This window comes from Schistocerca cancellata, chromosome 5 (assembly GCF_023864275.1).
Source record: "Schistocerca cancellata isolate TAMUIC-IGC-003103 chromosome 5, iqSchCanc2.1, whole genome shotgun sequence".
In the NCBI taxonomy this organism is placed as follows: domain Eukaryota; kingdom Metazoa; phylum Arthropoda; class Insecta; order Orthoptera; family Acrididae; genus Schistocerca; species Schistocerca cancellata.
Genome location: NC_064630.1, coordinates 481278251 through 481305005, shown reverse-complemented (window position 1 = coordinate 481305005; position 26755 = coordinate 481278251). Strand labels below are relative to the sequence as shown.

The 26755-nt window shown below is 43.6% G+C and overlaps 1 protein-coding gene across 2 annotated transcripts in view; it reads right to left on the bottom strand.

Annotated features, from left to right (window-relative positions):
- The window catches only part of LOC126188224 (uncharacterized transporter slc-17.2-like), a 447637-nt gene that overhangs the window by 21456 nt on the left and 399426 nt on the right, over positions 1-26755 (bottom strand). For both annotated transcript variants that reach the window (XM_049929775.1, XM_049929776.1), the window contains 3 exons: positions 19058-19241; positions 12752-12879; positions 8937-9086 (listed from right to left, as the gene is read on the bottom strand). In XM_049929775.1, coding sequence (XP_049785732.1) covers positions 8937-9086; positions 12752-12879; positions 19058-19241 — 462 coding nt within the window. The remainder of the gene's footprint in view (positions 1-8936; positions 9087-12751; positions 12880-19057; positions 19242-26755) is intronic.

The window sequence follows — 26755 nt, the reverse complement described above, 5'->3', positions numbered from 1 at the left end:
TTCCTCTTGTGCGAGAACGGCTTGCTCATCAGTAAAACGTGACGAAAACAGCTGTTCATCATTAATAATCATCCCCATTCCTCCCCGCTGTTCTCACGTACTCGGAGAGCCATTTCTACATAGTAACTGAACAATACTAGTGACATATGCAGCCTCGTTTTAGCACTTTTATGGCATTAATGAGTCGTGTTAATTTTAAAATGCTGACCTTAAAAGATTGATAGCCACGGAAATGGGTTATTTAGAAAGGAGGGTCAGAACAAGAAGAATCCATAAAAGCTAATGATGAAGTAAGAGCTACATTGAGAGTAAATGAAACAGTAATAGAACTGAAAGATAATCATTAATGTGCTATGGGTATTTCTTCAATTGTTGAGAGTGCCAGATCATTAGTGGGCAAAGAGAATTTTTCAAGGGAAACTGCCTTGCATATGCAAACACGGAAAGACCTAAAGTTGAAAAACTAGCATAGGCTATCACAGAGTGTCGTGAGTAAGTATAGGCTACACTAGATTTCCTAGTAGCCTTGGTCACTTAAGATCGAAACCGCGTTTCCTGTACGTTAGGTGCGTTGAATACCCACTGTGTGTTGCCTCATTTCGATCGCTTTCTTCACGTATTGGGGATAGGCAAAATAATGTGAACACCTGTACCTACTTGGGAATGGCTTATTCTTCTTGGAATACTTGCATATAATGAGCGTATAGTCTCTAGTGAAATGTTATGCAACTCTTCTATCAGAACCTCTTCAAACTCTTATAGTGACGAGGGAGGCGGAAATCTGCTCTGGAGTCTGCGCTCCAATACCACCTACAAGGGTTCAATGATGTTCAAGTCCAAGGACAGTTCAGTTGCAAGCTCCTCATACCACGATTGTACTGTCCTGGCTGTGTGAATGGGTACATTATCGTCCTGAAGTGTGGCATCATTGTTGGGGAACAACATTTGAATCATGGAGTGCACCTGATCACCTAAAATATTCACATAATCGTTGGCTGTAACACGGCCTTTGAAAGTAACGATGGGACCAGCGGAATACCATGATATGGCTGCCCACACCATCACACTTCCATGATTAACCGTTGGAATCAAGCAATCAGGATTGTAGGCTTCTTTTGGCGTTCTCTACACTTAAACAAGACCCGATGTTGGAAATAACGACAACGTTGACTCGTCGGACCATATGACGTGTTTCCATTGATCAACCGTCCAGGATTTATGCTCCTGACACCATGTTTTACACTTCTTTGCGTTGGTTGACGTCACTAATGGTTTCGGTATAGACGCTCGCCCGTGAATATCCGCTTTATGGAGTTCTCGTCGGACAGTGTCGATAAATACGGGGGCTCGAAGATGGCTCTTGAGTTCTGCAGTCTCTTTAGCCAACGGAGTTTTGTGTTTCTTTGACACAATTCGTGGTAGCGTACAACAGTCTCTGTCCATTAGTTTTGATTTGCGCCCACTATTACGTTTACACGATGACGTCTTCCCATGTTTTGTGTAGGCTATCATGACTATTGAAAAAGTTGGTCTTGAAACATTCAATAAGTTGGCTGTCTAGGATACTGATGCTCCAGGTAATTGAACCCCCATAATCTGCCTTCTTTGGAACTGTGTTAGGTCTTTCATTGCACGTCGACCTCGGCCTCTTAATGCAAATACAAAGGGTGCGCTACTCGTAAACAACCTGCGCTGATGCCTAGTCAGTACTAACACGCACAGTACAGCGCAACACGTGCTTTCCCTGCATTGTTGACAAACACAACCACCCCATTACTACCACCGTCCACGTTATTTTACCCGTCCCCTGAATGTCATCAGGGTCTTACTAGATTCCTCTAGAAACTGAGAGCCGTGAACCGTCCCAAAACTGAGTGTGGATGTACAAAGGACCAAGTAACCTTTGGAACTTCTTTGTTCTACATAAGTTATCCTCCGTCTGTTACGTAGAATAAACAGTATTTATAGCAAAATTGATACTGTCATTGTGTGACTCAAATTTTGCTCGAAAATTGTTAATTTTAACTTGAAACAGTGAAATATTGTAGTAAAAATAAAAAAAATAGATACATCATACAAGTCTAGAAACTCAATTTCCTCACAAATAAAAAGTTAACTTAGAAAAAAGAATAGAAAAATATATCAAACATCGCTTCAGTACTTCGTCGAGTTTACATAAAATTGTTTCTGTTATTGCCACATTAGTTCCGCACTTATCAATTATAGCAGGAAACTCTGGCATTTGTTCATGATGAAGAACATTATCTTGAGTACAAAAATGACAATAACAATTACATACATTTCTTTTTGCGTTCCTGCTTACAAAAGTAATTGTCTTGGTTACGCAAAGGCGCAGAAGGTACACGAGCAACTAATTACTTTACTTATAAAACGCAATTTATGTTTTGTAAAGATATTAAGTATACTATGGACTAACACTGAACGGTGTGCAGGTCTAATTATGTTCGAAACAAACAAATAAAACACAAAGAGAAGTCGTTGTCTCCCAGTTCCCCTCTCACGCATCATTTGTGTTTCTTTTCCTATCAGTGCTACTCATACTACCAGCAATCCTACATTTACTTCGTCATTTATGTACTATACCAAAACTACCGAACCGTAATTTCGTTAGAACGCAATTCTAGAAAGACCACATCAACAAAATAATGGTGTACGCAAGGAGGATGCCCTGAATAGAGAGACTTGGCAGAATGTAACTGGAATACAGCAAACTGTTTTTAGCAATTGATTTTTATGTTAATTATTCCTGTAATAATAATAAATGTAAACAATTGGCATAATATTATAATAACTATGTTATGTATAACTAATGTGTAACACCAAATGAAAGTTTGTAAAGAGAAGGGAAGGAGAAAAAGAGAAATGGAAAAATCGTGGAGTTACCTCGCGCATATTTTAACATGAGTTCGTCTTTCTCGTTTCTATATCTTTATGTTAGCAACACTATTAAAACACACTGATTATGTTGTCTTAGAGACGAGAAGATACGGCATCTGAACTGCAAGACAATTGAAATTTGGCGTAATGGCGTGTATCTTTATCTATGATAAGGGTTGCGGTTCAAAATTCTGCTTAGCGAGGAATCTAGAACGACTTGTGGAGGTATCTGTGTATAGATATCTTTAACATAAAATTGTAACCGTAACTAAAAATTTTCATACGAAAACTATTCTTACGAGAAGATACTACACATTACTACATCATATTCCAGTTTTGAGGTAATCTAACAGAACATTTTAAGTCTGATTACTTTATGCAGTGGTTTATTTTTAAATTCATTGTGTTGACTATTTGTTACAGCTGTCTTGAGGTGGTTGACCTTACAGAAAACTCGTTGTTAGTTACGTCCATCTTCATTGACTGACGGTGTTTATGGCTTCGATTGCTCCCTAGCGATCTCTGTTTTATGCACACCATCTCGTTTGTGCCGTGGCTTGAGTTGTCAGCCCTTTTGCGGCTGGCCTTGCGGTCCTTTGAGCATCTCACTCAGCGGAGCGGCAAATTTAATGAGCAGGCAGCCGTCCCTATTTATAACGGAAGAGGGCACGTGGCTACACGACCGGCCATCGCTCAACTTTATTGACTTAGCAGCGTGTTTGGAGAAGCTAGCTGCTCGACGTAGTGCACGTACTCGCCGCTAGATGGCAGTAGAAGACATGGCGTAGTAGGCCCTCTGTCTCAGCAGAAGACAAATTGCGCGGAGCCCGCTAGGTGGTGCAGGCGTTAGCTTTCAAACAAAGATCGTGTTAACTAACTTGAGCTTCTAATTTAAAGTCAGTGCCACAACAGTAATATAGTTCTGGCTTAACTGACTTTTAACGTTCCTTAGCTATTTAAGATTTCTGAATGCGAAATCAAAAAAAATCAATTGGTAAAAGGTTTTCTATCAGCGCCTTTTTTCGCTCTCATACGCGTGTTGCCAATGAGACCTAATAACACGCATTTTTTTACGATCACCGCTAGTATCAAAACCCCGTCATCAACGATGCGTTAGACCCCAAGCTTGCTTCCTTCCGTACCGTTTTCTTGCACTTTACATACGTTAAATATCATTTTAATTGCATGTATCTGACTAGCATATGCCATGGCGATAAGTATGCGACTACAAATCAGATTTTGACTGAAAAATTGTGAAACTTCTAGCTAATACGGCAAACCGAAATGGCATGGCCATTCACTATAGAGTGCTCGTACAATTTAATCTGCAAAGCAACTGGTATTCGTAACAGTATTAATTTTACAAGTGATTGGCTCAGTAAGCAGCTGGAGGTAAATAGTTCCATCAGCACTCCAGCTCCTGCAAAATTCGAGAGTGTTGGCATTTCCTATAATCTTGGCAAGATCCTCAGTCATGTGAATCCCGTTAGGCATAATCGTGGTGTTCCATTTGCAATGATCGACAGTGTCATCTCTTACCGAAAGAAAACAGAGGCTCACAGTTACAGACGATGCGACAGAAAAGAGGCTGAATTTGAACTGGTTAACGTACAATGTGATGTCCCGAAAGTTTCAGGTCGTGGCCCTTTGCTGTTCTTGACCTAGATAAGTTACTCGTCTAGGACACTGGATAACGCTACAAAACGTGTGATGTTTGCTGATGTCTTAATTATGCTGATAAAGAGTCCAACCTCATCCATGCCAGACACAGCCAGGTGAACAATGGAACAGAGTTACAACTGGTATAAAGCTAACAGCTCAACCTTTAATCTTTCAAAGTCTCATATTATGCAATACCAAACAAAGAAAATAGCTTGCAGGTTCTATAAGTAGAGCTCAGCATCGCACACTGCATGAGACTTGCTGTGTAAACTTCCTGTGCATCCAGATGAAAAACTAAAAGCTCAATTTTTCCCGCTTTACACTTAGAAATGTCGTGCTCTACGTTGGCTCGCATACAGGATTCCTGCCATACTTTCCCTCATTATTGACGGAAGGATTAATGTTGTGGAGAAACGCACCAAAGGTGCATATACTATTTGTTCCACGCGAATGTGCATCATCTTCGTCTATATCTACAGCTACAATTCACAATTATGTGCATCGAACCACCTTCAAGCTACTCCTCAACCATTCAAGTCTCAAACAGTGAGCAGGAAACATGAACACTTGAATCTTTCCGTGCGAGCTCTGTCTGATCATTTCGCCCTATGCAGGTGGGCGCCAACAAAATGTTCTCGCACACGGTGGAGAATGTAGGTGACTGAAATTTATTGAGGAGGTCCTGCCGCAACTTAGAACGCCTTTGTTTTAAAGATTGGCACGCCAATTCGCGTATCACATCCGTGACACTCTCTCCCCTATTTCGCAATAATACAAAACCAGCTGCCCTTCTTTGAACTTTTTAGACGTACTCCGTCAATTGTATCTGATGCGGATCCCACATTGCACAGCAGTACTCCAGAAGAGGATGGACAAGCGTAGAGTGTAGGCAGTCTCTTTAGTAGACCTGTTGCATTCTATAAGTGGTCTGCCAATAAATCAGAGTCTTTGTTTCGCTTTCCACACATTATCTGTGTGGTCGTTCCAATTTAAGTAATTCGTAACCGTAAGTACTTAGACGAATTCACAGCATTTCGATATGCGGGATTTAACGCGTAACCGAAATTTAGTGCTTTCTTTTCAGTGCTCATGTAAAAGACTTCACAGTTTTCATAAATTAGACTCAACTGTCACTTTTCGCACCATACAGATATAAGAATTTATATAAAATTTATACCCAGACATGTTGCTGATGCCAGGGGTCTTGATTTTATTAGACTTATGTGGAAATACATAATCTCCATAATGATATTCGTGTTAAAAACTAGAATCAAGTTCTGATGATATGTGAAATCCGCAACTGCAATTCTACAGGTTAAAATAATTTCCAAATAGTCTATGCATCCCTATCTATGGCTCAGACTGGAGTTTCATAGTCTGGTGCAAAAGTCTATAAGTTGCCGACATGTAAGAAGCAGTAAACTGAAAAACTCCAGACATTCAAAACAAAGTGAAGCAATACCTTATTATACACACTTTTACGACTTAACAGAACATTTGGGCTAATGTTGGTATCAAACAAATTTCGCAATTGCCGGTATTTATACAGGTGCCAGCCTTCTGTGTAAAGTATTGTTAATAGTTTGTATCAAATATTAGATGAAAATAGCTGCTAAAGAAAGCAGTAGGGGCAGTGATGAGGTTTCTCCAAAAATTCTGAAGGTGTTAGGTATGAAATACGGGGAGCGAAAAGTTATCTATAAGTCGTACAGAAATCATGCATCAGTTAGAAGAGCTGAAGGACATAAAAGGGAAACTGTGGCTGAGAAGGGAGTGGCATAGGGTTGTAGTCTATCCAAGATGTTGTGGGATATGTACAACGTGCAAGCTGTGAAGGAAACCAAAGAGAAATTCGCAAAAAGGATTAAAGTTTAGAGAGACGAAGGTAAAGCCTAGATGTTTGCCAGTGACATTTTAATTCTGTCACAGATGTAATTACCTGCAAAACCAGCTGAGCAGAATTAATTGTTATTAGATGAATATCAACAAAAGTAAAACAACGGTAATGGATTTTAGTCCAATTAAGTCAGGCGACGCTGACTGTAATGAGACAATAAAAATAGTCGTCGAGGTCTGCTACCTGGGTAGAAAAATAGCTGACGATGACCGAACTGCACAGGATACAAAATGCAGATTGGCAAAAGTAAGAAATGAGAAATATATCTAAAAATGAGGAACTTGTTAACACAGAACATAAATTTAAATGTTGGGAACTCGTTTCTGAAGGTAATTGTCTGGAGCGTAGCTTGTATGGATTTGAATCATCGGTGATAAACAGCTGAGACGAGAAGTGAATAGAAGCTTTTGAAATGTGTCGTTACAAAGAAACAATGAGGATCAGATGGGTAGGTCGAATAACTAACGAGGAAGTACTAAATCGATTTAGTTTAAAAAAAATTATGGCACAACATGACTGAAAGATGGGATCGGTCATTCCACACATCCTTATGTCTCAGTGAATAATTAGTCTGGTAATAGAAGGAAGTGCGGGGGCATTGGAGTTAAAAATTGTAGAAGGAGACTAAGGTACGAATACACCGAGCGGGTTCAAATGGATGTAGGTTGCGGTAGTTACAATGAGATAAAGAGGATTGCACAGGATAGACTGGTCTGGAGTCTTGAGAAAACAACGTACATTGAGTGAAGATAAGAGCGGTGGCTGGTTGCTATTATCTTCTCTGCTAGAATCAACCTGTATTTTGTACATAGCCACTATCTCAGAATATCAGTTTTCGACAAAATAGCAACACACATAATTTTACAGCGAACTTATACCGTGTATTTTTAATATAATACACTGGGTCCAGTCACATTAATATGACCACCGCCTGAGTTCGACGTCAACATATAATAACCACTCACAGACGGCATGTGGCAGCACTAGCAGTGGAGGGTACAAAGTGAGTTTGGGGGGGGGGGACGCGGAAAACAATGCAATCGTTGTGGCAATGTGGAAACGGAGCGATTTATCTGACTCCAAAACGGCGTAATCATCGGCTTTCGGACCAAGGGTGGAAGCAGTTATAGCACTTCCGAAACGGTCAAATTTGCAACTGTTCACATACAACTATGGTTAAAATATACAGTGCATGGCAAAATGGCGCTATCTAAAACCGGCGCCGAGGCAACTGTGTTGCACCAAGGGCCATAGATGAAATGGGTGATTGACGGTTGCGGAGATGTGTGCGGGCGAACTGAAGTGCGATTGTTGACAACTGCCCGCCCACATGAATCAAGAGGCTGCCAGCAGTGACTCCTTACCCAGTTTCAGTGAACGTTGCTGCATTTGTGTCACCGCAGCAAGGGCCTGATTCCTGCGCACATGCTGACTGCTGCTCATCGACGACGAAGGCTGGAATTCATACCCAGTAACAGAATTGGGTGCCCAATAAGTGGCGGCAGGTGGCCGCTTCAGATGAATCACGTTTTATGCTCCATCGAACAGTTGGCTGTTTGGGTGTACGGCGTGAAACGTATGAAAGCAAAGGAACTAGGGTGGATGAGGGAGCTTTGTGGTCTGGGAAAAGCTTTAGTGGAATTCGCTGGCTCACTTCGACATTTTATTCTGGAAAGCACACTGGATCAACACGAGTATGCATCTATCAATAGGGACCGTGTCCATACCGACAATCAGTTTGTTTTTCCTCGGCACGGTGGCAGTTACCAACAGGACAATGAAAGGTTCAAAATGGTTCAGATGGCTCTGAGCACTATGGGACTTAACTTCTGAGGTCATCAGTCCCCTATAACTTAGAACTACTTAAACCTAACTAACCCAACTAACCTAAGGACATTACACACACCCATGCCCGAGGCAGGATTCGAACCTGCGACCGTAGCCGTGGCGCGGTTCCAGACTGTAACGCCTAAAATGCCGGCACAATGAAAGGTGTCAGGCAGCTCGCAGTGCACGTGCCGGGTTCGAAGAGCAGCAGAATAAGTTTGCTGTACTCCCTCGACCATCAAACTTCCCGGATTAGAGCCCTACCAAGAACTTGAGTGACCGTGTCGACTGGGCTGTTCGCTCCATGGATCCTCATCCGAGAAATCTAGTGCAGCTGGCCACAGAACTGGAGTCGGCGTGGCTCTACACAACTGTCCTTACCTCCCAGAACCTCACTGACTCTGTTACTGCACGTATCGCAGTGGTGGGAAGTGCAGAAGATGGTTATGTAGGTTTTTAACAAGTGGTCACATTAATGTATGTGGACGGTATATAATTAATTGTCTGAATAGATCAGCATTAATTTGTTGTTGGTATAGCTTGACTTGTTCCAAAATCCCTAAAGGCTCTCCTGTATGTTGTGATTTGCAGAATATCATGTCGCGACTGGATGAATGTATGACTACTAAGATGCATAGTGTGTGACACTCACCTGGTGCAGGTCGAAGAAGAGGACCTCCTTCATGAAGAGCGGCAGGTTGACGGCGAGCGTGACGAAGCCCCACGAGTAGCAGAAGTGCGCCACCAGGTACGCCATCACAGGGCCAGACCTCAGCACGGAGCCCCACGGTATACTGGGCGGCTGTCAACAGGCGGAGTTTTGTGGAATGAGTTCCTGCACAACGCAGCCAGCGTTTAATTTTACTGCAATGACTAGATCAAAGCTCTCATGCCCATCTTCACTACACTGAGGTGGCATACGCCATGCGATACCTCCTATTAACGAGTCGGACTTCTTTTTGTCTGACGTAGTGCGGCAACTCCACTTGGCATGGACTCAACAAGTCGTTCGAAGTCCCTTGCGGAACTTCTGATCCATGCAGACTCTACACCTATCCAGAACTGAGAAAATGTTACCAGTGCAGGATTTTGTGGACGTACTGCCCTCTCGATTATGTCCCATTAATGTTAGATGGGATTCATGTCGGGCGATCTGGGTGACCATATCTTTCGCTCCAACTGTCAAGAATGTCCTCCACACCAATTGCAAATAGTATGGCCAAGTGACATGGCACACGGCCATCCATAAAAATTACTGCGTCGTTTAGCAACATAATCCATGAATGGCTGCAGATGGTATCCAAGTAGCCAAACATAACAATTTTCAGTCAACATCGGTTCAGATTTACCAGAGAACCAAGCTCATTACCAGCAAACGCAGACCATACCATTATGTAGTCACCACCAGCTTACACAGTTCCTTGTTGACAACTTTGGTCTATGGGTTCGCGCTGTCTGCGCCACACTCGAACCCTGCCATGACTTCTTATCGATGAAATAGGGACGCGTCTGATCATCCCACAATTTTCTAGTACTCTGCGCCAGGTTTCGCCGCACTGTCATAATGGACACGTTCGTCGCACTCCCACAAAAAATGGTTCAAATGGCTCTGAGCACTATGCGACTTAACTTCTGAGGTCATCAGTCGCCTAGAACTTAGAACTACTTAAACCTAACTGACCTAAGGACATCACACACATCCATGCCCGAGGCAGGATTCGAACCTGCGACCGTAGCGGTCGCTCGCCTGTACGTGAACGCCGCTGCTCTCGCAGGTTAAGTGATCTCTTTCGACCACTGCGTCGTCCATGGTGAGAGGAATTGCCTGAAATTTGATATTCTCCGCACCCTCTTGACAATGTTGATATCGAAATATTGAATTCCCTAACGATTTTCGAAATGGAATGTTCCATGCGTCTAGCTACAACTACCATTCCGCGTTCGAAGTCTGTTAATGCCCGTCGTGCGGCCATAATACTGTTGGAAACTTTTTCACATGAATCACCTGAGTACAAATGACAGGTCAGCCAATGCACTGCCCTTTTATACCTTGTGTACGCGATACTACCGCCATCTATACATGTGCATGACTTTTGTGAGCTCAGTGTATCACATTCGTCAGCAGCATTTCATCTGGTATGTAATTTGTTCTAGTGAAGAGTATTCTTTCTGTTTACTTTACTTGTGTCCAAGTATTGCGCCATCACCCCATAAATTAATTGCGCATTACGAATAACTAGTTGGAGTGATATGGGACGCCTGAAATGTCTAGATACGACTCTGACATGTGACACGTACGTAAGCATCCTGTATGATCACCTGCATCCATTCATGCCCATTGTGCACTCCGATGGGCTTGGGCAATTCCAGAAGGACGATGCAACAGCCGGCCGGTGTGGCCGAGCGGTTCTAGGCGCTTCAGTATGGAACCGCGCTGCTGCTACGGTCGCAGGTTCGAATCCTGCCTCGGGCATGGATGTGTGTGATATCCTTAGGTTAGTTAGGTTTAAGTAGTTCTAACTCCTAGGGGACTGATGACCTGACATGTTAAGTCCCATAGTGCTCAGAGCCATTTGAACCATTTGTTCAGAATAATTGGTAGCATTCAACCGTATTTCAGGCCTACACAAAGCCCAACAATGCCTTTCGAGAGACAATGCTCTCATCATCAGATTGTACAACGTAGCTCATGAAGTTAAAGAGTTAAAAAAATCCACGAACAATAACAACTGCGCCGTTCATCATATAAATTTGAATAAAAGGACGTGGGACTGTGGAGCCATGTCTAACATTAAAATCGTCGATGTATGCCAGTGGTCGTCCCGTCTCACATCGCACACTGCACTGGGTCGCGTCCTGCATTCATGCTGCGGGTTCCGAAGTGCTAAGCTGGCGCTTCTGCAGAGGTTCAAATGGCTCTGAGCACTATGGGACTCAACTGCTGAGGTCATTAGTCCCCTAGAACTTAGAACTAGTTAAACCTAACCATCCTAAGGACATCACAAACATCCATGCCCGAGGCAGGATTCGAACCTGCGACCGTAGCGGTCTTGCGGTTCTAGACTGCAGCGCCTTTTACCGCATGGCCACTTCGGCCGGCCTTCTGCAGAGGTCCGGCGGTTGTTGTGAACTGACATGCCCACTGTATTACTATGTAACTGCAACTACTGGCTCAATTATAGCGCTGTTCTATTGGTCGCCTATTTTTCCTCGTTTCCTAAGTCTACGATCTTCAGCATCCAGTTATTCCTCAAAGATATGATACAAATTTATAATCGTGTATCTGCTCTAAGATAATTCTACAAAGTCTCTAAGAAAGTTCATTTCGTTGCCTTTCACTCGTACGTTCAGAATATTGTCACGCTTCTTTACCACGACTGACGATCGCTAATTCTTTTAGCAGGTCTGGTTTCCTCCCTTTGTTTTCGATGTGCAAGATTTCTGTCTTCTTTTGTTCCCTTAAGGAGATGGCCTGTTTTATATATGTGATACGCAACAATTGATTTGTCGTATTTACTTGACCTGAGTGCATCTGTATGTTTCTTGAACCTGAGCTAAAATATTCTTCCTGTCTGTCCATCAGGGGATATCTAATAAATTTTACAAACTCCAAATCTTTTGAATTTATATATCTTTTTACCGACATTGTGCTTCAGATTGTGTCTCATTAGATTATTTGTCTGGAACGATATTTTAACACTGTACCTTTTAAAAATGGGCTGTGTGTAGGTCTGAAATACTGTTGAATGCTACCACTTACTACTGCACGATAAAAGGGCGTAGGAGATCAGACTAAGGGACATTAGACGTTTCCTAAGAAAGTACATTCATGATGGTGCACTAGTATGAGCTGTCCAAAAAACGAATGGATACAGTAAGAGGAATACTGTATAGGCCGTGTTATAATAATAATAATAATAATAATAATAGTAGTAGTAGTAGTAGTAGTAGTAGTAGTAGGAAGAAGAGTGGTGGTGGTGGCGGTATGTGTAGAACACTCAACAGCGAGAATATCCGTGCTCGTACTAAAATCATTGGATATGAATGTGTAACTTTTTATTTTATTACTTTTTAAAAATATTATTATAAAATGTAATTCTCAAACATCCTACTACATTCTCTCTCACTCGCACTAGCTCTCTCACAGAGAAAAATCAACAGACATATGCTTCAAATCATTTTATGGTTAAAAAACACAGATCATAACTACACAACAGCTAAAATAACGTAACAGGGAACTGTGCTTGGTTGCGCAATAAAATGGACTTGTCCTGAAAACACATTAACGTCTTCTCCCTAAGAATATCATTACTGTTATCGTTACACTATTATTTCTATTAAAAGAAATTCTTTCACTTTTTGTATTTCCACAAGCGTTTCTCATAACGAGATATTTGGGAATACTAGCAAGCTCCTATGTTAGTCTGTATGAACGTGAAACACACACTGCCTGTCTGCTGCACTCACCTTTCCAGTCTCCTTGACGGCGACGGCGTTGAGGTACTCTCTCTCTTCTGCAGAGATGCGCGGATGCTCGTTCGCATTTTCGTATACCAGGAACCAGCACACCACAGAGCATACAAACCCAAAGGCGCCTGCAACAGTACAACAAAAACACCACTGATGGTATACGCCACAGTGAGACACTGCACACATTGGAAGTACTTAAGCGTCATTACGGGGACGCCTTTCGCCTACTGTAACGTAACCGAGGTTAGTTTACCATATTACATTACGAACTTATTGCAATGTGCACAGTGCCTTACGTGCAGTGTCTCAGTCACCGCTTCCTTAGAGGTTATGTCGTTCGGGTTACAGTCCAGCACTTAATAGTCCATGATGGCAGTGTAGTTACTGCACAGACAACAGTAATATTTATGTAAGCGCTGGTACGTCCAGCGTATAAATGCTCAGTCTTCGGAAGAGGCGGGGTAAACCTGAAAGGGGCGAGACAAGTTTGCACAAGACGCGAGGAGATTGCTGTACAACAGCTTCACTAGTCGTTTGATTTTAACACAGAAACGTCGCAGAGAGAACGAAAGGAATTTCGCTCAGATACTTCGCGCTTTCAGATACAGTACTATTTCATTCGTGATATTAGCGGTGATGAGGAGTTACGGTAGAATGCTGTTGACCTCTGGCTTGTTTACTGTTAATTCTGAGTATTGTCAGGGCATACATTTAGTTTTAAATAATAATTTTTACTATCTCTGCTGCTCACATTACATACTCATGTTATGGTATCTCTTCTACAAATGGTGGGAACGCATTGACTGGTAAGCTGATTGACGCCCAGATCACGAGCTGCCGCCATCATCCGGTCGAAAGGAGGCGCTATTCTCTGCTTAACTCGATCAAAATAAGTATGTGCTTGACACAATATGTCAGTTGTGGTGGACGGCGACGCCGGCCATCTAGTCACCACTCCCACACCACGCAACCTGCTACACCCGGCAAACACGATCCTACCTTTCAGACTCGCAGAAGCGTCAGTGACAGACTTTTTGTTGGACTATACGTAGGTATCTGTGTTTCAGTTACTCGTGGATGTACACAGAGTGAACCAGGAGTAAAGGTACATACTTTGAGGGATGGCAGTGTTGGTGATTCTAAACAAAAACTTCAGATATGCATATACCTTTTCCTTAACAGTATCAGAGACATACAGCTGTTTGAAAGTCACGGGCGTCAGTCGCATGTCCTTCTTCACCAGCACTCACATCTGAATACAGTGAAGGCGACATTAGGCTACGTAGTGTAGTGTTTACTGATCATTTCAGTGCGCATTTCACTTGCGCAATATTGTTGATCAGCAACTCATCGGTGTAGATGTTTCAGATAACCGAACGTAATAGAGTACTGTATCTTGACTTCCTTCAAAATGTGTTACCAGAATACTAGGAGGATATTCCTTCTGTGACACAACGGCGAATGTACTTTCAACACGACGGAGCTCCTGCACATTCCGTGCGGCTAGTGGCACAGCATGTCACTGAAACCTATCCTGAGCGCTAGATTGGTCACCGTAGTCATTTCCAGGCCACCAAGATCATCCGATCTTACTCAGTTAAATTACTGTTTGTGGGGTTGGCTTAAGAGCGAAGTGTACAACCGCGGAGCGGATACAAAATGGTTCAAATGGCTCTAAGCACTATGGGACTTAACATCTGAGGTCATCAGTCCCCTAGACATAGAACTACGTAAACCTAACTAACCTAAGGACATCACACACATCCATGCCCGAGGTAGGATTCGAAACTGCGACCGTAGCAGCAGCGCGGTTCCGGACTGAAGCGCATAGAACCGCTCGGCCAGGAGCGGATACGAAAGGAGGAACTTCTTGTTCGTGTTTTGAACGCGTCTGCTCAAGTAAACGGCCATACCAATGAGCTGAGACAGCAACACAGCAACTGTCTTCAAGAGCTGCAAAACGAATGGTAGTTGAAAGAGGATTTTTTGAACTTCCGTTTTGAGCAAATGTACACAATTAAACAATACATTATATCGCAATGTTTCATTTACTATTACCTGCATTGTTTTCATTAGCTTCCTCGGAAACTGTTAAGAAGAGGACATATGTTCATATGTCGGTTTTTGTTCGCAATCACTAATACTATCATCCCTCAAAGCACGTACCTCCTGATTCGCTCTGTGTAACAATGTACGATAAACAACATTGTACAGATATCAATGCTATGAGCCAAGTCGAGAAATTTTGACCTTTAAGTACATGAAGCGGATAACTACACTGGCGGATATGGAATGTATTACATTGTGAAGTACCTGTCCGAAATTCACCAGTCTTTATGGAGATATTAATAATATAATGGGTATTCAATAATTATGCTTTCATTCTATAAGGAACTGACTCCGTTAGTAACATCGGTGTCTCTGAGCACTATGGGACTTAACATCTGAGGTAATCAATCCCCTAGAACTTAGAACTACTTAAACCTAACTAATCTAAGGACATCACACACATCAATGCCCGAGGCAGGATTCGAACCTGCGAGCGTAGCGGTCGCGCAGTTCCAGACTGAAGCGCCTAGAACCGCTCGGCCACCACGGCCGGCTACTAACATCAGTACGAGGTGTGATATCCACAGGTACGATGCACTTTTGTATCCGTTGTGGCATGGAAGCAAACAGCCTCTGAATGTCATCTTTAGAAATTTCTTGCAATGTCTTAAAAACATGCTGTGTCAGTACGTGAAGGTTGCTGGCTGGGGGTGGTATGGAAGCATACATCTTTCTATCGCATCCCAGTTACACTATCTGCTCAAAAATATTCTAACAAATTTTGGAGGACATTAATAGGAGTCCCCTCCACCGTTCGCCTTCATATAACTTTAATACCTTTAATGTGGTGTCTCAATGTCCGAAGAGGACTGCCACCCCAATGTGCCTCTGGAGTTGACACCAGAAGAGGCAGTTGGACGCAGAGGTCTTGAATGAAGTCGATTCATCGCAAAGGTACTCAACTGGGTTCTGATAGAGACTCTGGACAGCGCAATCCATTTCAAGAATGTAACTGTTCACAAAACATTTCCTCATGGACGCTGCTTTATGACAGGTTCCATATCATGCTGAACAGTCGTAGTCTTTGGATTCTTCATGCTGCTATAAACTATGTCCATTTCTTGCCAGATATAGCGTTTGTGTACACGAAATAAGAAGTGCACTCACTAAACACGAAAAGCATCTCCATATAGTACCACCACATCCTTCGTACTTCACTGTTGTCGCTACACATAATAGGAGGTAACGCCCTCCAGGCATTGGCCAAATGCGAAACCCATCCATCGGATTGCCACAGGGCATAGCGTGACTCATCTCTCCAGAACACTCACTTCAGTTCTACACTGCCCAGTAGCGTCGCTTTGTACATCTCCTGAAGCGTCGATTAGCACTGACTACTGAAATGTGTGGCTTACGAGGAACTGCTCGACCATTTACCCTATTCTTTTTAACTCCTTAGGCCCATAGTCATAGTAATAACTGGACTGCTGATAGCACTTTGGAACTCACGAGTGATTCCACCCTCCACAATGTTCCACGTTAGCTGTGCATCAGTACATGAGGTCTGCCTGGTGTGGTTATTCCTTGCGCCTCCACTTCACAGTCACATCACCAACAGCCGATTTAGGGAGCTTTAGAGGGGTTGAAATATCCCTGATGGATTTGTTACTCAGGTCAGAGCCAATGACTACTCCACGTTCGAAGTCACTGAGGCCTCCTGACCAACCCTTTCTGATGTTTGTGCTTCTCTACAGACAACACAGTACTGATCAAGGACATTTGGAAGTCTTCCACGTCGACTGTATTTCACACCTGTTAAGTATATCTTGCACGACTGGTCAAGTTTGGCCTTACAGGCTGTTTCCGGCTTTACAGACCACCTTCAAGTGCACTAGACTGGACTGGACTGGAAGGCCTAACTTGGGCAATCGTGCAAGATATAATAAATTCAATATTTGTGAAAAATAGTCAATGTAAAAAAACTTCGAAATGTTGTTTAAGAAATACACCCGCCACGAATAAAAAGATCGACAGTACTCTTGGTCTCACTTTACATTGGCGAGACGGACTCTCGTGACATTCAGTGGTCAGTTCCACATTAAATAGGGGTGTCCAGATGTTTTTAATCAGATAGTGTATGTTCTGTGGCTGACAAATCAGCTGCCCGGGCAGGCCCCTCTCTGACCTGCACATTCATCAAGCCTTTTGTAGTGTGCACAGCAGTGTCGCACACTTGCATTATCCAGCTGATAAATTGCACTTGGTATACTAGCCAGGAAGGGTATGACAACAGTGATTAAAATTCTTATCACATGGTGGCGAGCATTCAGACCCCCTTCAACAGTTACCAAATCAGCTCTTTAGTCATACCCAATGGTTCAGCATACTTTGGTTCAAAAATGGTTCAAATGGCTCTAAGCACTATGGGACTTAACGTCTGAGGTCAGCAGTCCTCTAGACTTAGAACTACTTAAACCTAACTAACGTAAGGACACGACGCACATCCATGCCCGAGGCAGGATTCGAACCTGCGACCGTAGCAGCAGCGCGGTTCCAGACTGAAGCGCCTAGAACCTCTCGGCCACAGCGGCCGGCCATACTTTGGTTCCAGGAGTTGGAGAGGTATGGGTCTCTAGGGGCGCTCCACTCTTTGACATGTAAGTTGTCTCTGACTGCATACTACGCCTGACTCCCTGACATAAGGGAGCGGTAGAGAATGAGACATATCGATCTCAGCCCCGGTATGGTACATTTCTTAACTGGACACGGACCTTATCCCACACACTTAAACCACGTGAGTCTGAGGGAGACACCTACATGCACATGCGGGGAAGAAGGTTCCCCAGAACACACTGTCTTTTTCTGCGCGCAATACGCGAACAATAGACATACACTACACTTTGACTACACAGATACAGGCATAGATATATACACATCAATAAGAGACGAAGAACAATGGGCACAATTAAACGCATTGACAAACAGTATTTCAAAAACAACACACGACATTACAGACATGCCTATGTGTAGCGTAACAATAATCTCCAGAGGGTGGACAGCGATACCCACAGTGACAGCGAAAATAGTGACAATGAGGAGGAACAGGAGGAAGAAGCTGAGATGTGGCAGTAAATAAGCGTAAGGTGCTGACGATCTAGCCAAGAAATCGCCAAATGCTGTACATGGATGGGCACCTAAAGTAGTTAATACATAGGATTAGTAAGAAATTGGATAAGCAATATTATTTATCTACTAATAACCATTTGTGTGTGTGTGTGTGTGTGTGTGTGTGTGTGTGTGTGTGTGTGTGTGTGTGCGACTGGTGGTCAACGTCTCGAGGAAACCATTCCGAGATATTCATCGAGGAAACCATTCCGAGATATTCATTGTTAGCCACATTCGGTAATGGTACTGACAAATCAACCCTCTCTCCTATCATCTTTTTATATTCTTCTTAAAAAACAACGAAATTTTATTTATATTTCAACCTTAAATTATTGTTATTTTGAAATGTATCATTCTTTGTAAATTCTGTACATAAAGCAAAAGAAAAGAAAACTGTAGGAAGATGAAAAACGAAAATTGTAAGATGTACTACCTGTTTTAAACATCAGGTAACAGGTCTATAATTTGGCAATAAATAAATAAATAAAATACTACGCGACTTGTCATTCAGTGTCAGCAGTAAACGATGTATGGCAACTGGAGATATTAAGGCGGCTTCCAGTAACCTGTTACCAATGGTTCACGGCGACACATTGCTTGTAACCTTTCTCCTTACTTCACCTTTTGTCATCCATTCTTCAGAGACAGTGGAACAATTCTACGATCTACCAGTTGTAAAGTTCTTCTAAGACCTCGTACCAATACTTCTTGTCACACCTTTCTGTCGATTCATTCTGCGATCACTGCACTACAGAGAGCAGTCTGTCGACGAGATGCTCACGTATCCCTCACGCCAATGATTCAACTCCTCTCAAAATCCAAAAGATAGCGATACGCTACATATGCAAGTCCTCTAGGCATTCTGTGTTGCGCCCACTACCTGTGGACACCACACCATTCTGCATCAGTAGGAAGAACATTTTTATATACTGCTTATAAGCTTGCATGAAGATCAAACTGTAATCAGCATACCCCACTGGAACAGAAATACTAATCAGTCTGGTAACACTCTTTCAAGGTATTTAGAGGGGGGGTAGTACTTCCCATTTCCATCGGTGTGTTAAGAGAGTGGAGAGCGGAGAGGCTCACCTGTGACGTAGAAAATGGACGGCCATCCACCGAGCGCGGTGGCCTGGCAGAGGACGCCGGACAGCGGGAAGATGACGACGTTGGCCAGCGGGAAGCCGGTGTAGGCCACCCCCATCAGCGCCGTCCGCTCCTCGGGCGCCGCCCAGCGCGTGTACAGCTGGTACACGCTCGGCAGGCTGAAGCCCTGCAACACCCAGGAGGCGGGAGTCTGGTCACTCATCCGCATCACCAGTAGCCGACGACTCGTGCGAGTGTAGCGACAATTCCGGCAAATAGTATATGCAGACGAACAAATATGAAACCCGTCCAACATTGAACCACATTCTGGAAACATTCCCCAGGCTGTGGCTAAGCCATGTCTCCGCAATATCCTTTCTTTCAGGAGTGCTAGTTCTGCACGGTTCGCAGGAGGGCTTCCGTAAAGTTTGGAAGGTAGGAGACGAGATACTGGCAGAAGTAAAGCTGTGAGGACGGGGCGTGAGTCGTGCTTGGGTAGCTCAGATGGTAGAGCACTTGCCCGCGAAAGGCAAAGGTCCCGAGTTCGAGTCTCGGTCCGGCACACAGTTTTTTAATCTGCCAGGAAGTTTTATATCAGCGCACACTCCGCTGCAGAGTAAAAATCTCATTCTGGAATCACATTAACGACTGATATCCAGTGTAGGATTACGTTCAGTATTTTCTCACAAGTAAAACTGCTACAAAGAAATTTTGACTGACAGCAATAGCAAACCTTACATTGCTACGAAGTCTTTCTCGACGTAGTCCTTGGACAAAAAGTGCTCAGTTAGCTTTCCACGTTCGGATGAATTCCTGAGTTTTAGATGATTGCCTCCATCGTTGTCAACAACGGCTTAAACTGAGTGTCTTGCAACTGTCGATGCTCGCAATTTCATCTCCAGAGAATGGAATCTGACTGGCTGGGGTACATCACAGACCATGCTGAACGACCTATGTGTCCAGAGATTATGTTCGCGATTGCTGCCCTGGGTCGCTTGCAATGCCTCCACTTATATCAGGTGCTAAGCTGTAACCAGTCTTTCTCTCTGCTCTTTCTTTATCAATTGGACACTTCCATGCATTGCTAAGTGTATACCTGGTGTCATTACATAGACTTTTTTGTAATACTTCCCTAATTTCAGAGTCCCAATACTTCAATGTGTGAACCAGAATTCTCGTATTTTCAAATGTAATTTTGTGTTTATTTCACAGGCTGAGCTTGGCCACCGCTGATTTTTCAGAATTCCTGGTTTAAGATGAATAATGTAAGAGAAACGATAGACTACTGTAAAGATGACAGATTGAGTCGTAGTCAGGCACAACGGAAAGACTGTTGCACAATTAGGTTTCGGCCAAAGTCGTCGTCAGAAAACGAAAAACACACACATATACACACACTCACTCAGACATGACCACCATCCCCGGTAGCTCGGACTGGAATGCAACTGTCACGTTGAACAAAGGCAGCAACATGAAGGGGATGGGGAAAGCGAAGGAACAGCAGTGCTTAGGTGGGGGCAGAGGAGTGGGTTTATTCATTATTTCTCTTCCACATTTCCTTACAAATGTTTCCACAAAGTTTCATATTCCCACAATCACTCGTTTTATTGCGGGGGGGCGGGGGGGGGGGGGGGGAGACCACTAACACATCTTCAGCATTTTTCGTCAATAATTACATGCGGGGTTCTGCAGCTGAAAAGTACTGTAAGTAGAGCCTTACACGTTACGGAAGTGTGGTAAAGCCAACAATGTTACTACCACCAGGGTGTTGTCAGAGGTGATAGGAGATTTCGCTCGAGGATGCAAACACAAGTAGACTCTGCTGCATGTATGCAGGGAAATCAGTGAGTGTTGCTTCTAATATGCGATGCTGTGCATCATAAAAATACTAACACAGAAAGCAACAAACAGTACGTCAAGGAATAAAGGAATATAAAAACTTTAAAATTCTCATTGATGATGAGCCCATGATGAAAAGTCTTTGAATGCATGATAGTATAAACTGCGTTATTACAAGAAGATCGTTTATTGTCCTATCACAAAAACAGAACGACCTGTATTTATCCAAAATATATTTTCGCTGTAGCTTATACATTACTTTTAAAAAAGGTGGAATTGTCTCCCATTGCAAAACACAAATTTTAAATTTGGCTCAAAGGTGCTTACAACCTTCCTCTGTAACAGTGCAAAAGCGTGGCGCCATTGCGACGTTGGGCTTGTCGACACAACATCAAGGTGTCGAAACCTGCGAAAAATAAAGGCGACAACTCTGAAGTTCGTTTCAGGTGTAAGGTGAGTTGGTGGCAGCACATTGACACCGAATGCCGTCACAACTCTGCCCAACGCCATCGTGGGCTTGTCACATGACTGGGAGGCTGTCACACCTCCTGGTATCCACATTTCAGCCCTTCTTTTGATGCCTATGCTATGGAGGTCAGAACCGCATCAGACAGCATTCGAATCATGCAATTTCCTTATGGTGACCGAGGAAAATGTTGATTCCCATAAATTTAGAGGTCGCAAACGAAAGTTCGCAGTGCAGTAAGCAACAGTACGACATTCTAGCCAATGTTCGACAGTACGGACACATTCCAGACGATTCAACCCTACTCTAAGGACATCCTGGGGTTGCAATCCCTCTGAACGTGATCTGATCCTTTTGGTGCGTAGTGCGACCGCAATATTTTGCTCTGGTGTACAGGATGAAACTACTAGGGACTATTAAATAACATTCTACGAAATTTGGACGTTATCCGAAGCAGCAAATGGAGTTTATACTTTTCCCTTCTGTGGAATGTTGTGCGGCCGCAATTTTTTTTCTGGGATACAGGATGAACCAATGGGGACGAAATTTAAATGTGATCCGAAGCAGCAACTGGTGTTTACACGTTTCCAGTCCTCCTGTTTCATTCTCTCCTATGGTGTAATCATGGATGGATGCAACACTGACATATGCGTGAATAAAACGGGAAAGACCCCCTCCCCCACTGCCCCCCTCTCTTGAGCATGTTAAAAATATACCTTTCAGTGACTTCGATACCCATTCAACTGAGTGATTCCTTTCAGCTGCTCTAGCGCTTGAGGCAGGCAACCCCACCTAACAAGTGTCGAAGGGATTGCCTGCTTTCAGATGCTCGAACAGCTGTGAGGCATCACTCTGCTGAATGAATGTCGAAGTCTCTGACAGGCATATTTTTAACAGGCTCAAGAAACGCGCCTGCGTGGTATGGGGGTTCGACCTTTAAATGTGTGAAAATGGACGACCCAAGGAAGGGGGTGGTTTTGTGGATGCTCTTTATTCCACATCTTGTGGGCTCTTTGCGTCGATTCTGAGCGGCGGTGTATCTGAAATGTTTTCCTCTTCAAGTTGGAAGGAAGTCTTTGAAATACTGCACTACGCTGACTGCAGTCGCTGAACTGTCTAACTGGTGGTGTGGAACTGTTTGAGTATCCGTGGTGCATCGCGTTTTTGTGCCTGTCAGTGGAAGAATGTACATGTCTTCCAGTATAAGGCAGAAGCAATCTAGTCTGCAGCTGACAGCATTCCATACTGGCGGCCCACACTATCGGCGGGCGTATATGACGCTCTGAAGGTAAAGGTATGGGAGCAGGAAGAGGTTCAGGTTTGTGAGCGCCATCTGGAGGCTGCTGCACGGACCTGAGACACGCCAAGCGAGTAGTTGTGCCTGTGTGGCAGTGGCCTCTCACAGTATTTATTGTTTACCTTTTAGTTAGTAGATAATGTACACAGAGTGTTTCTAAAATAAATATAAAATATGAGAGGTCTTATAGAGTGAATCATAGCAAGCAAATTACGCATAGCAACCCAAAGTGCATACACCAGATTTTGATGATGACACGTTAGCACTGCTGCAAAACACGCCCTCAACAAACTCGCGGAGTGTTGCTCAGTAGAGTGGGGTCTGCATCCTTCCACCATCCTTCACACCTACAAATCCTTGATCCGCCCCATCCTCTGTTATGCCAGCTTGGATTTCCGCCCCTCCCCGGTTCTATAAAGCCCTCCAAATCCTCGAATGCCATGCGCTCCGCCTCACGTTCTGCATCCGCCTTACGTCTCCCACGCGCATCCTCTACGACCTCATCCCCTTCCCCCACCTTCTCCTTTTCCTTGAACACATCCGCACACTATATATTGTCTGCCGCATTGATCCCCCTCACTCCCTGGTGCCTCCTTTCCACCCCCAATCCGTTGCCACACCTTTACCGCTGTGTCCCACCCTCTCTCCATCACCACACTCTCCGCCTCCTTTCCCAACGCAACTTCCACCATCTACCCCTCCTGGATGATGAGCTTCACCCTGACATCTACCCCATCTTCCTGCCTCCTCCTCTGGGCTCCCTCTCCTCCCCATCCCTTCTACTGAGTGGCTTCCCCCTCGTACTCCCCCTCCCTCTCTTGTGCTCCCTTTCAGTGTCTCTGCACTCCCTCCTGCCTTGTCTTCTCTCCTCATCTCCTGTCCCACGTGTCTCCCGCCTCTTAGTGTATCCACTGATGCCCCTACTCTCTTCATCCCGCCACTTCCCCTGCTGCCCCTTGCTCTCCCCTCCTTTTCCATCCTCTCTGGCCTCTCCCTCGGCAGGTCCCACCTGGTAGTTTTATACTTCACCGTGTGTGCTCCAAGTGGGTTTTAAGAGTGTTGTTCTGAAGTGTTTTTAATACTGTGGCCGACTTTTAACCCGTGCATGTGCATTCAGTGTCTTGCTTGTGTTTTAAGAATCGCCAACTGTGTTGTTTAACTTTATGGTGACTTTTTTAATTGTCCCCCCATGAGCGTCTCCCTGTCAGCGTATTTTTACCTCCGTTATCTCCCCTTACTCTGTTTTATGTTCCCCTTTCTTATCGCCTTATATATGTAAATTTTATTCTTGTTTTAGTTGTCATGTCACTCGGCTGAAGAGCGGCGGATTGTGCCGGTGACAGTCCTCCCCTGCCCATGTGAGGCAGGGGAATGAAATCACAATAAAGGAAAAAAAAATGCTCAGTAGATGCATGTAAGACACTCCATGGTCTGGCGTGTGTGGAATGTAGATGATGCGCACCTTTACCGCCTTCGGACAGTTCAAGCCCTTAACCCGAAATATTTTCCGCGTCGCATTGACTTCAGTCAGTGGTTTTCGCAAAGGTGTACCTTTCAGCCTGAATTTCCACACTTCGTACTTTTTACGGATGAGGCATCGTTTACAACAGCCACAGTTAACACGTGTGGGCAGGGGACAATCCTCACACTTCCTTTGTTTGTTCATGGTCACCAAGAGCGCTTCGCTGTCAACGTTTCAGCTGGTTTAGTAGGCGATGGTCTGACTGGTCGATATGACGACAGAAATAGATAATTACTCTTCTTAAGGGGTTAACACTGCCAGAGTTATTAGACATGTCCCTCTCTATGTGCGACAGCACATGTGATAAAAACATGATGGTGCATCTACACACTTCGCTGATGCGGTGGGAATTTATTTGGATGAGACCTTTGGTAAGAACTGTATAGAGGGCGGTGGACCGGCCAAATGGCCTGCAAGTTCCCCCGACTCGACGGTCCTTGATTTTTTCGTCTTTCGCCACCTGAAATCTGTTCTTTACGAAACACTTATCGAGATTAATGAAGAGCTAATTTCGCGAATTATGGCAACCTCTGATGCAATTCCGATTTTGCCAGGAGTGTGTGAAAGGCTGTGACAATCACTAAGGCACACACTTTTAAATGACACTTCCTGCCGAGCGATAATTGATGTAGAAAGGGGTTGTTATGTGAAAGTTTCTTGTTATGATCCACTCTACCAACACTTTCACTTTTTACATTCCTTGTAGAAACACCCTATACATTCCATTAATGTGGTGAAACAAAGGACAGTCAAGAGATTCTGAAAAATACGTTCTAAAATTTAACACTTCACATCGCTTTTATAAACGAGACGCTCCGGGACAGCCGAGAGCGTTAAAGCAGCTGGTTCTGGGACTCGGGAAAATGCGCTTTCTCGGGATCGACCAGCATATTAACGGAGAGGGGCAGTGAGCCGGTCAACCTGGATGTGTTTTTTAGGCGGTTTACCACATCAGACTTGGTGGGGAAACGTGAGATATAGAGGCCAGGGCGGGAAAAGCAGCCGTTGCATATTTTTGCCTGGAACAATGCTGCTGCCTGCCGAGAAGTGGTCAGAATAGTTCTAATATACACCCTAACTGGCGTCAGTGAGTTTGAGAGAGGAAGCTTGTTCCGTTATTTTTTTAATAAAAACTTTTCTGATTTTCATTTGTCTGTTGTACGATAAGTCATTTGCATTATTCTTGTTACATCACCTATACATAAAGTAATACTTTTTTTATCACGTCATTGTTTAAATAACGTATTTTGGCCTGCAGGTGTAGTACCTTGTTGTTTCCTTCAGTTTGATACTTTTCTCAGTGAACCAGTAAAGTGAACATGGTGTCCGATTGCGAAAAGTGGTACACTACTCATTGGGTTGGTTTGTTTTGGGTGAGGAGACCAGACAGCGAGGTCATCGGTCTCATAGGATTAGGGAAGGAAGTCGGCCATGCCCTTTCAAAGGAACCATCCCGGCATTTGCCTGGAGCGATTTAGGGAAATCACGGAAAACCGAAATCAGGATGGCCGGACGCGGGATTGAACCTACTCATTGGAAAAAGTGGCCAATGTGTTTGCCCATAGTTCAAACTGACTTCTAAGCCCTTTTATATACAAAGTTATCACGTTACATTCTATCCCTTTGCGACGATTTCCAATTAATTAATTTGTTGTTGTTGTTGTTGTTGTAGTGGTCTTCAGTCCAGAGACTGGTTTGATGCAGCTCTCTATGCTACTGTATGCTGTGCAAGCTTCTTCATCTCCACGTAACTACTGCAACCTTCATCCTTCTGAATCTGCTGAGTGTATTCATCTCTACTATTTTTACCCTTCACGCTGCCCTCAAATACTAAATTGCTGATCCCTTGATGCCTCAGAACATGTCCTACCAACCGATCCCTTCTTCTAATAAAGTTGTGCCACAAATTTCTCTTCTCCCCAGTTCTATTCAATATCTCCTCATTAGTTGTGTAGTCTACCCATCTAATCTTCAGCATTCTTCTGTAGCACCACATTTCGAAAGCTTCTATTCTCTTCTTGTGTAAACTATTTATCGTCCATGTTTCAGTTCCATACATGTCTACACTCCACATAAATACTTTCAGAAACGACTTCCTGACATTTATACCTAATATCGATGTTAACAAATTTTTCTTCTTCAGAAACGCTTTCCTTGCCATTGCCAGTCTACATTTTATATCCTCTATACTTCGACCATTAATTTATATTATTTAAAAACGTTACATTTTGCTGAGTACAAAAATATTATTGTACACGGTCTGCTCTGGCCTCTTGGCATTGTTTCAGGTACTATGGCATCAAGACGCCCAGAGAATTTGTCCGAAAATTGTAACAACAAATATGGGATGCTGTTGCGATGGCACTGGCCACATTACACTCCTTGCTAGGGAAAAATAGAAAATATGTAAGCGTTCAGAAAAATGCGTATGGTTTCTATAAATTACTTTATATTGCACATAAAAATATTTTATGTGGCACCTTATAGACATAGATTCAAAATGTGCAAGCAGCAAGCCTGTATCAGTAACCATCGTTTGGTGAAAATTCTGTTTCCCTTAGAGGAGCCACTATACCC